At 33.6% G+C, this 13,964-nt stretch overlaps 1 protein-coding gene across 1 annotated transcript in view; it reads right to left on the bottom strand.

Annotated features, from left to right (window-relative positions):
- Positions 1-13,964, bottom strand: part of VPS50 (VPS50 subunit of EARP/GARPII complex) — a 96,495-nt gene that overhangs the window by 50,468 nt on the left and 32,063 nt on the right. Inside the window, exons 10-12 of the mRNA XM_081147863.1 lie at positions 4,940-4,982; positions 3,497-3,595; positions 1,915-2,055 (exon numbers count right to left, since the gene is read on the bottom strand). Coding sequence (XP_081003989.1) covers positions 1,915-2,055; positions 3,497-3,595; positions 4,940-4,982 — 283 coding nt within the window. The remainder of the gene's footprint in view (positions 1-1,914; positions 2,056-3,496; positions 3,596-4,939; positions 4,983-13,964) is intronic.

Genomic DNA, 13,964 nt, shown 5'->3' with positions numbered 1-13,964 from the left:
TCAATTATTTCATTTTTAATGTTATATTTAAACTCTATCTACAATCAAGGACTTCCTTCAAAATATCGCCGTGGTACAGAGAAGACCTACTAAATGCCTTGGCTGTTTCTTCTCACTTTTAAAATCTGCCAGTCAGCACCCTATAGCAGTGATTTTCAACCGGTGTGCTGCAAGAATTTTTGAAACATGCAATACTTGACTGTTCATTCAGGGGCACAGACCTCTTTAGACTATCCAATAAAAAAATGACAACAGTCAACATAACAATAGCTGTCCAGTGTGAATGAATCAAAATTATACCTATTTTTTCTTTGTCAGATTGGCAAAAAGGTATTTTTTGGTGTGCCGCAGAACTGTAGTAATGAGTTTATATGTACCATGAGATGACAAAGCTTCAAAATCGTTGCCCTATCCATATTTCCTGAGGGCTCTGCTGCTTTTTTCTTACCTGACACTCCATAGCCACATACACTCTCACCCTAGTACGACCTCAATAATTATTATCAGTTACTGCTAATCAGAACGAAAATGACTCCCATTGCCACATGCTGAAAAATTAAGAACCTTACATTCTAATACAAGGTTCCTTCCTGAATTATCTCCCTGGCATGAGTTGTGCCATTCTAGGTCCTGGATATGTGTTCTCATCAGGAAAACATGTTTAAATTTCCTTTTGTCAAATTATTTATTAAACTTCTCAGGGTTCCCTCCACTTTTCCTCTCCTAAGCTAATTAGTTGGAGAATAAAGATAAGCTTAATTTCACATGAATTCCTGAACATAATTACAGTAGAGAATTGATACCTACTTCCCAGAACTGTTATTTCTTGAGGTGATATTAGAGAAAACTTATGAAAGTTTCCAGTGAGAAACCTTGGGCTAGAATTAGAGACCAACATGAACAATGACCACCCCCAGCGTCAAATCAAGTGGTCAGTTCTGTGATACCACCTTATTCAGACTCTCAGAAGCATCTGAGAGAGATTTACAGTCCATTCGTCTTGAATCACTTCCTTCTGTGGGCTACTGTGACACCACCACCTCTTGCTTTTTTCCTACTCAGCAAGCTGCTTTTTCTCAGCCTCTTTTATTGGTCTCTTCTGCCCTGAATGTCACAAGGCCCAGGGGATCTCATGTCTTCTATATCTATATCCATTCCCCCAATCTTCTTATCTAGCATCATGGCTTTAAATTCAATTCGATGCTAATGACTCCCAAATCTAGAATGTCAACTCTGACCTCCTTAGATTCTTTTATCCAAGTGTCTCTGCAACAAGTCCACTTGAATATTAGTAGATATCAAACAGAATTCGTGAATTTCCACTACAGACCAGTCTTCCTTGTAAAAGCAAATGACACCACCATTCTCGAGAGTTCATCATTCTCTTTTCCTCACACCACATCGATCCACAGTAGAACCAATTCTAAAACAAAGCCCAGTTCAGTTCACTTCTCACCTATAGATCTGTTTCTTTAAGAATAAAAAGATTTAAAAAACCCCAAAACTGGTAACAGATGCTGACAGAAACAGCATTTATTTACTCGAAAAGACTGAATTGAAATGTGTATGAAAAAACCAGCAAAGATGATTGCTTAGAAGCACCTCAGACACAATCAGAGAATAGAATTAGGAGCCTGAGAAAGACAGTAAAGAAGCTATGAGAGGGTGGAAAGTCCATTTAGAAGCTACTGCACTCCGCAAATCTGTACTATCTCATCAACTTTCACCCTCTGTGTGACTGTGACTGAATCTTCCAGTTGCTCTATAAGGAAAAGAATATAGGAGAAAAAATCTTTTGGCAATCATATTTGTTTCTATTTTAGCAGCATCTTCAAATAAAAGGTGCTAAGAAAAGTGGGATGTGAATTTAAAAACTAAGAGAGACATATGAAAAGCAATTAAGTTGCTACATACTGTACAGAGATCCTTATATTGCAGCTTTTGGAATTTTGTATCTGTGTTTCCTGCACATAGTTCCACATAACCAAGAACAACTTGGAACACAGTATTATGAATGGCTTGAGTGAAGTGCATATGAAGTTGATCCATTGCTGTCTATGGAAAAGAAAATATATAACATAATTTTTTTGTTATTAAAATGAATAAATTTCAACAGATTTGAAAATCTTTACCGATGATAAGCTATAGCACAAAGATCACTATTATATACAGAATTATAATTGTAATGTTGATTATCTGCAAATAACCACAACGTCATACAACTGAAGATAAATCTGAATCATGAAACTGCTCTGTTGGTCTGTATTTATGACTGTAGCCATTCTGTTCACTTGAATATGTCTGGCATAATCATGCTTTTGGATCCCCTCTGCTCTCATTCCCTTACAGAGTTCAGGATGCTTCTCAATGGTCACCTTCTCAGAGAAGCCTTTCCTGGCCATCTTATATATATCAGTACTTTACATCACCCTATCCACTTACCCTGATAGATATTCTTTATAGAAACTGCTATCACCTGACATTATATTCTTTTATTTCTTTAATGTCTGTCTCCTTAACTAGAAGGTAAGATACATGATGGTCTATATTCAGGTGCCTGAAGCAATGCACAAAGTAGGTACCAATATATATTTAACCAGTGAAGAATTTCTTTAATGGAGAAAATTAGAAGTTATAATCATATTTTCAAAAGTCTTTCAACATGTCCCTTAAAGTTACCAAGTGTCTTCTTTCTTATATTTTTTTGTAGATATAGCTTAAGATATGAAAATTAATAAAGTAAATTAAAAAATACAAATTTCTTTACTCAGATTTTAAAATGTAAACAGTTTAAATGATTTGGTAAAGTCTTAATTTTCTTTCTAAGGCAAAAGACCATTTAACGGAAGAAAACACAACTATTGTGTTTAGATGTTCTGTAGATACTGTATAATACTATACACACAGAAGGTAAAATTAACTTTCCAACCACGGCCCCTTTTTCAAGTTTTTCAAGGACACCACTGAGTAGTAAATATAAAGCCAAGCATCTAGGGAGTACTAAGGACATTGTGGGGATAAGGGAATCCTTTGAAAAAAATCTAATAAATGTAGCTTACCTGTTTTACCAACAAATGTGCACAGTGCATGAAAGTCAACACACCACTCTGAGGGAGCCATGCAGGCCTATCTAGGAATCATGAAGCTCCAAATTAAGAAGTTCTCCTTCAGGGCCAAAAGGTGAAGTAAAAAAGACTACAAACCCTCTCCCATTGAATCACCTTATAATATACTTGTTTTAAAACCTACATAAAATTGTGAAAATATTAAACCTGACAACCAGTTCAAAGGTCAAAACATTTCTGTAATGTTTTAATCACACTATATATACTCTGAGCCTATGTGAACAACATGATACTACTGTGAATACAGCTAAAAAATTTACTTTGTTAAAGAAACTTTAAGGACATTATACTAATAATATTCCGACTTAAGAAATCATGAATATTAACAGATTTCTGATTTTTTAGAAAGCAAACAACCTTTCAAAACTAACCTGTGTTTTTCCAAGAAGTCGATAGGCTTGTTGAACTTTGGTATAATGATTAATGTCAAAATTCTTGCAAATTTTAGAAAGAGCCACATCCAACTGTTCCTATGTAATTAAAAGAGGAGGCAAGAGGTGGTTAAAGAATTATGTTTTCAAGGCAATGAAAAAATATTGAGACTAATTTCTCACTTTTAATTACTATCTAAACCAATTTACTATAACACTTAACAGTCAAAAACAAATTTAAATAAAAATATAAATAAATTTTAATTCTCATTTGTTACCAACTATAATCACGTTTTACTGAGATGTTATTAAGATGTTTCTAAAAAAGCATGTCTAGTGTTTCAAGAGACACAAAATCAGTATAATAGCTACAAAAGAAATTTTAGGTTTTTATTTTTACTTATCTCGGTTTCCTCAAACACCTACTAAAATCCTACAATTATATGAATTGAATTTGTAGGACTATTAAAAAATAATAAAACAATCCTATTGTAATCACTGAAAAGTAATTCTCAACAAAACTACATTGACCTTAAAATACATACCTTACTTTTATATCTAAATACAACTTTATTTATGGATTTCTATTTCATTTTAAAATGACTTTTCTACATACATACAGAAACTATTGCATATTAAGAGTGAATAAATACAGAGCTTTCATAAGAAGATCCTCATTAAAATATTGAGGTGATTATTTACTTAAAGGATTTTCAAAGTAGTTATCTTTATGTTTATCAAACAGTCATTCTTACAATTAGTAAATAATTGCATTTATGATAAAAAAGCTACTTTCAGAAAAGGTCATTTGAAAGTCCAGCCTCAATTTTATCAGAAAAACAATAAAATACAAGAAAACCAAATAATTCTTATTAAATTTATAAAAATGAATATCTTGCTTTATAAAGATTGCCAACGAAAGAAAGAAACTCTGAATAAATGTAGGAGGGAAAGCAAGACTCCATACTAACAATGACATATCTTTTCCTTTCTGATGAATTGTATAAAATATTATTATGAGGTTAGGAATTTAGAAGTCTTTTCATCAGCCAATAATTATTCTTAAATAAATTTACTCACTAAACTAAAAAGTAATAGTTGATAATCAAAAAATAATTCACATGGTAAGCACTTTGGTTATAATTTACATGATAACATACCTATGACTAAAAGTTTGGGGATCTTTCTGGATATGGTGATATTTTCAAATACTGTTTTCAGATACCGTAATTCCAAAAGCATTACTGCATTTACAAGTAGATTAACATTAACTTGACCATGCACAGATTTTACAAATGAAAAACAACAAATACAGCATAGTGATCTAGAAGCACTGGTAATAACATAAAAGTCAAAATGTATCTATGCTATAAGATGTATCTATGTTATTTAAAAACCTCTAAAAAGAAAAAGCCAATTAATTTCTGATACAATCCTTCTTACCTCAATTTGTTCTAAAGTATCTTGCAGCTTTGAATTCAGTTCACTATTAAATAAAATAGAAAGTTAGATATGGGTGTCTTTAAAGGAGACAAACTAAGTGCTAAATAAATTCATGCTAGCTGAAAAAATAATCAATAAATTCACAGATCAATAGTATGAGCAGTAAGTTGCCCTACTGATTCTACAATAAGGCAAGAAAAAAAAATAAAAGAAAAAGAATTAGGAAGAAATGAGAGTCATTAATAACAGCAACAGGATTGTGTAGGTAGAAAATACTAAAGAATCTATAGATAAAACTAAGAATTTAAGAATTAAAAGTTGATACCAATTTTAAAGATAAAAAGGTTATTGACCGGGGAACTTATGTGCATATATGCGTAGCTCATGGACATGGACACAGAAGACAGTGTAGTGAGGGTCTGGGTGGGGGTGGGGGGTGTAGAGGGTCAATGGGGAAAAAAAGCGGGGGGACTTCTGTAATACTTTCAAAAATAAAGATAAATTTTAAAAAGATAAAAGGTATAATATAGATAAAAAGTAGAATTTAAAAAAATAAAATTAATTTCTATATATTAAGGACAAAAAATTAGACAATGAATTTTTTAAAATCCCATTTCAATAAAACAAATACCTGGGAACAAATCTAATAAAAATATATAATACAAAACTGAGCAAAAATAAAGAAGACTTAAATACAAGAAGGTATATACCATGAAAAAGACTAAAATCTTCAATATAGTTATGATACCAGTTCTCACAAAATAATTTCCTAGAATAAGTGAAATTCTAATTGAAATCTCAGCAGCATTTTTTAAATTTATTGTATCTGACAAAATCACTAAAGCTTCTAAAATTTATGTGGAGCCCGGCTGGGTGTGGCTCAGTAGGTTGAGCATCGACCTAGGATCCAGGCGAACGGGGTTCGATTCCTGGTCAGGGCACATGCCCGGGTTGCAGGCTCAATCCCCAGTCAGGGACATGCAGGAGGCAGCTGATCAATGACTCTCATCATTAATGTTTCTAGCTCTCTCTCTCCCTCTCCTTTCCGCTCTCTGAAATCAATAAAGATATATTTAAAATTTATGTGGAAACCCAAAGGGCTACGAACAGTCAAGAATATCTTGAAGAGCGATGCTGGGGGACGTATACTAAAACAGGTAAAAGTTTACAAAGTTAGAGCAATAAGACAGTGTCAGCATAAGGATACATAAACAGATCAACAGAACAGAATAAAAATAAGGGCAAAATGCTTGAGCAGATGCTTGACAAAGAAGATATCCAAATGGCCAATAAATAGTAATAGGCACTCCAATTAGGCATTCAAGAAAGGAAATTAAAACTATGATATGGCACCAAAACAAACATTCAGAAAAGCTAAAAATATTTTTTAAAAATTAAAAATTACATCAACAAATGTTAGCAAAAATGTAGAGCAAATGAAACATTCAATTCAGTATTTGAGGAAGGGGAAATTGATACAGTCTCTTTGGAAAGCTGTACCATTACTGAAACTCAACCCACACTTACTCTATATCACTAAGTCCTAGATATATATCTAACAGAAATGCATACAAAATCCTTGCAGCATTATTTGTAATAGGAAAAAATACTGAAGCAACACAATTATCTATGGAGAAATAAATGGATAAAGTGTGACATAATTATACAATGAAATACTATAGCAATGAAAATGTGTCATCTAAATTTCAAAAGCATGATATTGGACAAAAAAAAGTCAGCCAGAAAAAGGGCATACTATATGATTCCATTTATGTTAAGTTCAAAACAGGTAAAACTAACTTGAGAGACAAAAGCCAGAGCAGTGATTACCTTGGGAGAATAATGACAGGGATGCGGCAGGAAGGAAGTTTCCAGAGCACTAACAATGTTCTACTTCTAGCAGGTAATTACATAATTATGTTCACTTTGTAAAAATTCATTAATTTACACACTTGAGATATGTGACTAAACCTGATTTTACTCCCTTTAATTCTAAGTCAGTTAAAATAATAAAAAAAGAGAATTGTTATTATTTTAATTACAATATCTCACTACTAAAAACGATCTGTGATGTCTAACAAAATAAATACAATCACAGAGAAAACATTTTAATAGAAAGATTAAGGTAGAAGTAAAATAAAGTAGTAAGAACAGGTGAAAGATGTACTTTGGTACACCACAATTATGCCAGGTTTCTTACAACTGTTATCTGATTATAAATTTGATTCTCTAAGTCCAGCAACAAAAGCAAATAGGGCCACAGTATACAATCAGTGTCCATAATATCAATACATACCAATAACTCAAGGCTGGGGGGGGGGGGGGCAAAAATCCCTTTTTCTAGGCTTAAGTTCAGAGAGAAAATTTTGCCAGTCTTGATAAGGAGACAATGACCTCCATCTCCTAAGGCACAACACCCTTGACAAAACCTTACAGAAAATACATTAACGGATTTATGGATTCCATTTGCTTCTTATAGAGCCTTTTAATACTAATTGAGGAGATAATGACAGAGTGATGTGATATATATTATATATAGAGAGATATAGACAGATATAAGGCAATTTGTCAGAAAAGTAAAACCAGTAATATAGCGAGATGATATTCTCTAGTAAAAACAGAGAGTGAGAAAAATTATATCCTTTGACAACCAACAATGTAGGATTGATACCTTATTAGAAAAATTAAAGTCTCTAAATAGGATTTATGCCTGAAAAATAAGACACAGCCACAGATATAGATAGGTTAAAGGAATTCTTGTAGACAGGACTGAGATTTTCCTTAAAAATAGGATTGTGGAACAATTTCTGTCAATAAATAAATAAATAAATAAATAAATGCCCCAAAACAATACCCTCTCAAAGGACAGTCATGATAGTGCCTTAGCATAGAAAGAATTAAATAATTGCTCATCCCCTGCCTAAAATCAGTATCTTCTCCCAGAGTTGTTCCTTGTCCCATGTTCTCTCTCTTTTGATTCATATCATCACCACCCATTCAATCCAAGCCAGAATCTCAAAGTCATCTTTAATTCTTCCCTCTCTTCAGATGTAACTGGTAATCAAATCTTGATGAATTCTACCATTTCAGTATTTCTCACATCTACCTATTCTTCTCCTTTCTCAATTTTGTGTCTTAACTCAGCAGTATCACCTTTTGCTTGAGTTATCTTAATAGCCTCCTATGAGTATCTGCACACAACACACGTGCCCACCCTTCAATCCATCTGTGTGTTTATTTGACAAACACCATTCACCTACTGTATACCAAACACTGTACAACATCCTCCAAAACACTTTCAGGGATAGCTCTGAGCAGGGGTCTAACTTCCGATTGAATTTCATCAATATTCTGTTTGATTTGGCAGACAGAGTGTTTCCAAATAGCTTGTGTGTGAAAGGCTCCAGGCAAGGCCTGACCAGTCCTGTGGGCCTGACCATTTCCTGCTTCATATAGATGTTACCTGCCTGGTCCCTAAAGACATATACGTTTGCAGCTCCTAACTAAAGCAGAAATAAAATCACATTAATCCACTGCTTTAAAACCTTTGGTAGCTCCCCATTAAATCAAGGATAAAGTCCCAAATTAGCTTGGCTTATAAGCCTCTTAACAACTAACGTGAAAAAATGACTTCCCATTCACTTTTCAGTGCATATACTTCAGTCGTACAGACTATGTGCAATTCCCCAAACAAACCCCAGACTTTCACATCCTCTGTTCTTGCATACAATGTTCACAACAACTAGAACATACCTTCTCCTTGTCTCACTCACAAATGTTCATCTTTCTTTCCAGGCCCAATCCAAATGTCATTTTTTCTGGGAAGTCCTGGTTTACAGTACCGTGTATTATAGTAAAAAATATCTGTGACTGACTGTCTAAGCCTGGGGTGGGGAACCTTTTTTCTGCCAAGGGCCATTTGGATATTTATAACATCATTTGAGGGCCATACAAAATTACTGTTGCAATGAAAAGGCTCCTAGATTTATTGAATTTTGAGTCCTGCCTGGAGTTGCCTTGGCAGGGCCAGACCAAATGATTTCATGGGCCTTATACAGCCCATGGGCCAGATATTCCCCACAGGCTAAATAGAGACTGTGGCTTATTGCCAGTGAACTCCCAGGACTAAATAAACTCACACCTGACTCAAAGCTGATAATAAATATCTGCTGAGTCAAATCTGTAATTCAAACAAAAACGGCAAAATTTTACTATCGTTCCATTAGCCCCTCCTTTCTACCTCAGTAAAGAAAACTACAGATTGATAGGGAAAAAAGGAAAATGTTTTAGAAGCAAAAGAACACTAGACTCTGAGTCTACAGGTGCCTTACAAAAGGGATGAGCAGAGCTAAAACAAGTTCCACTCTTCTATGATATGGGGTTCAGAAGCCTACCTAAGGCTGAAGATAGATACAGGTATGAAGAGGCAAGAATACCTGAAATAGTAAGTAGGTCAGCACTTATAAACATATTCTTTCAGGGAATATTTTGAGCTTGAAGAAAAAAGAAATATATCTAAATTCATTAATAGGTGAGAGTAATAATTTCTTTAGCTTCTCAGTTGGAAAAAAATGCAATTTAGTGTTTATAAAATTATTATAAAACTAGATATTTTTGTTGCTTCTATTATTTATGATGACAATTATTCCATATACTATGTATTAAGAGTTAATGAAAGCCCTGGCCAGGTAGCGCAGTTGGTTAGAATATCATCCCTATATACCAAGGTTGTGGGTTCGATTCCCAGTCAGGGAACATACAAGAATCAACCAATGAATGCATAAATAATTGGAACAACAAATCAATCAATCAATCTCTCTCTCTCCCCCCACTTCCTCTCTCTCTGAAATCAATCAATAGAAAAAAATGTTTAAAGGGTTAATGAAAATAGCATGTACAAGATTTTAAATATAAAAGTTATAAATTAAACATTTTGGTTTTATTAAATATGCTTTCAAAAGCTACAACTCCAGTTTGACAACAATTTACTACTAATTAAAAATACATGTGGAAAAACTGTGATTGAGGAGTGGACATATTAACTGTAGAGCCTTTAGAAAAACCTGTCACCATCATTTAGAAACATGAATTCAAGTCATTTCACTCAATTAATCAAAGTATGTTAAAAGAATCTATTCAGAATCATTTGGGTAAATAAAAGCTACATTACTGTCAAAAACTGAGTAGTTCTAAGATGGAAGGCTAAAGGCTATTAAAGGCTATTTACGAGCTTAATGAAATGAATCAAACAATTTTGGGGGCATTTTTACCATCACTACAGAAAATATTAAAGGTAACATACCCCTAAATAACTGTGTTCCTTTAAATAGCTGATCTAGGACACACACTTGCAAAATGAGTTCTAAAAAGGTTGCATATAAATCCAAATTTTGTACAAATTTGACCATACAAAAAGACAAGATGGTACGAAGTTAATTAGCTTCTTAATGGTCTTTCCCTGCTCTGCTATTAATGAGCCATGTGACTTAAGTCTAGTCTCTCAATACCTCTGAGCATCAGTTTCCTATACAAAAGTGGGCTAGAGCTAAAGGTTGCTACCATCTCTAAAGTTTCAAGATTCTATTATATTGTGAATACCAGCTACCCAATTATCACATCTTTGTATATGATTAGGCAAGATGCTAAAACTGCTATAATAAACTTAAGTAAAATTTATATGTCTAAGTTTATAGTGTATGTCCATGGCCTGTGAAAATTCCAGTCTATTTAGCTCAGAGATCTTTTCCAGTGGTTTCAATCTATTCACAGCTGGCAGAGAGTTTATAGATAAACCTCAAGAGAAAACTTGATTTTCAAACACTCTGAAGCCAAACCAACAACCATGAGGCACCATGAAGTGTCCACATTATCCTTTAAACCACTAGCAGACTATAAAAGAACTCCTAAGATCGCTATGAATCTAGCCAGCACATCTCTGTCCTCAAGCTGTTCAGAAATCTCTGACCTAACCCAGAATGCACTCATTCACCACAGAAAAAGCTCAGTCTGTTACTAAGGATACAAAAGATGCTCAAAACATCTCCAAACTTGATGAACTGTAAATCTAGAGCAGAGATCAGGCCCAGGAGCCAAATCTAGTCAATGGCCAATGTTTCTTAAGTTTTATTGGAGCATAGCTACATGACTTTGTTTACATATTGTCTTATGGTTGCCTTCCGGCTACAAGGGCAAGACTGAATAGTTAAAACCAAGACGTTATAGCCTGCAAAGCTTAAAGTATTATTATATGTCCCCCTTTTTTTAAAATATATCTTTATTGATTTCAGTGAGAGGAAAGGAGAGAGAGAGAGAGATAGAAACATCAATGATGAGAGAGTCATTGATCGGATGCGTAGCCCACAACCTGGGCATGTGCCCTGACAGGGAATCAAATCTCGATAGCCTGGATCGTAGGTCTATGCTCAACCGCTGAGCCACACCCGGCTGGGCTATTATATGCACTTTTAAACACAAAATTTGCCAAACCAGTGCTAGATAGAGTTCAGTGGAAGACTTTTTAGTTGGACAACTGATGAAAGTTAAACAAATATTTAAATGTGTATTTACATGCATATTGTCACTTTAACTAAAACTGTATAAATGTACTTCAGTCATTTCTGATTTAAAGCCAATGCCTTTTCATTTGATTGGAGTCTTAACTTCTTAGTCTCACATGAGCCAAATCACAAATAAATTGTATGTGATTTCAACTTTCAGTTTCTCTAAGGTGAAATAGAAACAAAGACAAGTGAAAAACAATCCAAACGCCAAATCACATTTAGTTACTTTATATCCCCCAATTTTTATAAGTTATCTCATCTTCAACAAATTAAAAAGGAAATTTATTTTTAATAATATGTTTTGTTTTTCCAAGGCATTCAACTTTTTTAAAAACTTGTTTCATTTCGTTAGTTTACTTACTTAACATAAATAACAGTAACAAACACAATGGGCAGAAACAGGTTTAGGAAAATAATACAATTAATTCTAGAACTATATAACAACTACTGAAGCAGATACTAAAAACTGGCTTACTAGCATGAGCTTCCCACTGTATACAGCACCTCTACACTAGTAAACAGTCGCAGGAGTGGTTAGAAGCAACAAGTTCTACATTCCAACAGACCTAAGTTTAAATCCTGGCTCTGCCACTTATTTCACAAACCATCAATTCCTCATCTACAAAATAGAGACAATAACGACACTTGGGATGAATATTTTATCAGTACTAAATATGAAAAAGGAAAATGACTAGTACAGTGCTTGACACATAGTAAAGGCCAAACAATTTCAAACATTATCATAACCATCATCACTATCACCATCCTCATGATTCAGTTTTTAAAAACTAAAAAATAAAGCTCTAGTGAGGAAACCTTATTAAAATCTAATTGAGAATTACTGTACAGCCAGTGCTGCTTTAGCTAACAGTGCCTAGCTTCCATTGCCACTCCTATAAATGTCAATACTTTCTATTCCTGCAGGGATATAAGAAGTGAGCCACTCACAGCATGAACATCTCTGACGCTCTTTCGTTTGTGTACTCTGTGCTCTTAACTGGCATATTATCCTACAATCCTGCCTTTTAACTGCCTGTTATTTTAAACTCCTAGAGAACAAATAAATTTCAAAAGCTCTTGGCATAGCAAGTAACACAGCACCTCATGCAGATAAACATTAAATAATACTTCATTCTTGTCTTATTATCTAGGAGTAAAGAGTTTGACTTTTCTAAGTAACTGGTGAAATTTAGAACATCAAGTAAAAAGAGAAAAATCCTAAAAATATCTAAAAGCACTCTTTATGATGAAATGAGAAAGAGAATAGCGTCTGACACTGTCCTACAAAATAAGAGGCTAGAAAACAACTGAGCAATGTCTTCCATTTTCTTCCAAAAAAATAATTTTTTTCAATCATGTGTGTGGACAAAATTAAGGTCATTTCAAAATCTAAAAATTTATCTCCCATGTATCCCATATAAAAAAAATTCTCAGCGGTAACTGTAACAAAACAAGACAAAATAATATACAAAAAAGAATATTATAAAAAATGATTAATAGCTGAGTAGGACCTAAAAAAAGTGAAAAAATGTTCAACAGAAAAAAAGACAGTAATGGATTTTTATTTTTATTTAGAGACAAAGGATTACTTTTCCTTTTTTATATGTCTAGTCACTCAGTGCTGCACATAGGCTATAGCAGGGATACACCTACACATCACTTCGTTTGGGTAAATTCGGCGTAGTACTCAGTGTGCGGCAAATTCAAATTTTGCTTTTTGGAACTTTCTGGGATTTTTTAAAAAAATATTTTCAATCTGTGGTTGGTTGAATCCACAGATGAAGAACCCAAGGATAATGAGGGCCGACTGACTATACATCTGTCTCTGTTAAAGTATAGTACTCAACAAAGGATTTCTAATGGTATGCAAACTTTTCAGTGCAGAATCCAGAATACTCTCAGGTTCACTCAAATGAAATTTAAAAAAATGAAGAAGTTCTGACTTTTAAGAATAACTTTTCTTGAAACTAATTTAGATAAATTTCAAAAAAGAAATTATATGCTTCATTCAGATGTACCTGAACATAAACACACTCAGACTCTTATTCCCAGCAAATCCCAACTATATGACTTTCTGTCAGTCAACCCCAAAAAATATTAAGTAATATAAAAATGTCAGTTATAAAAGTGAAGAAAACTGGTGTTACAGTATCTTTTATTAAACATGCTGAAACAAAATAAATAAATAAATATGCTGAAACACAGCACATCTCAAGGAAGCTACAAGGTACTGAAGAGAATACATTTCATGATTCTCTAGTCATCAACAGGAATGAAAATAAATATAAATGTTAAAAAAATGAGAGTGTAAATTCAGTTGGAAATTAATTACTATTCCCATGATTACCAGAGGGTCAAATGATTTTTCACTCTGATTCACTCAGGTCCAAGCAAAGACTAAATCTTGCCTTTGGCTAAATTCCACAGCTCCAGGTAGATTAAAGGAATAAAGTGTTGATGAACCA

This window comes from Miniopterus schreibersii (genome assembly GCF_964146895.1).
Source record: "Miniopterus schreibersii genome assembly, chromosome: 9".
NCBI classification, from domain to species: Eukaryota; Metazoa; Chordata; class Mammalia; order Chiroptera; family Miniopteridae; genus Miniopterus; species Miniopterus schreibersii.
The sequence above is the reverse complement of the archived record's forward strand: the minus strand, read 5'-3'. Positions and strand labels throughout refer to the sequence as shown.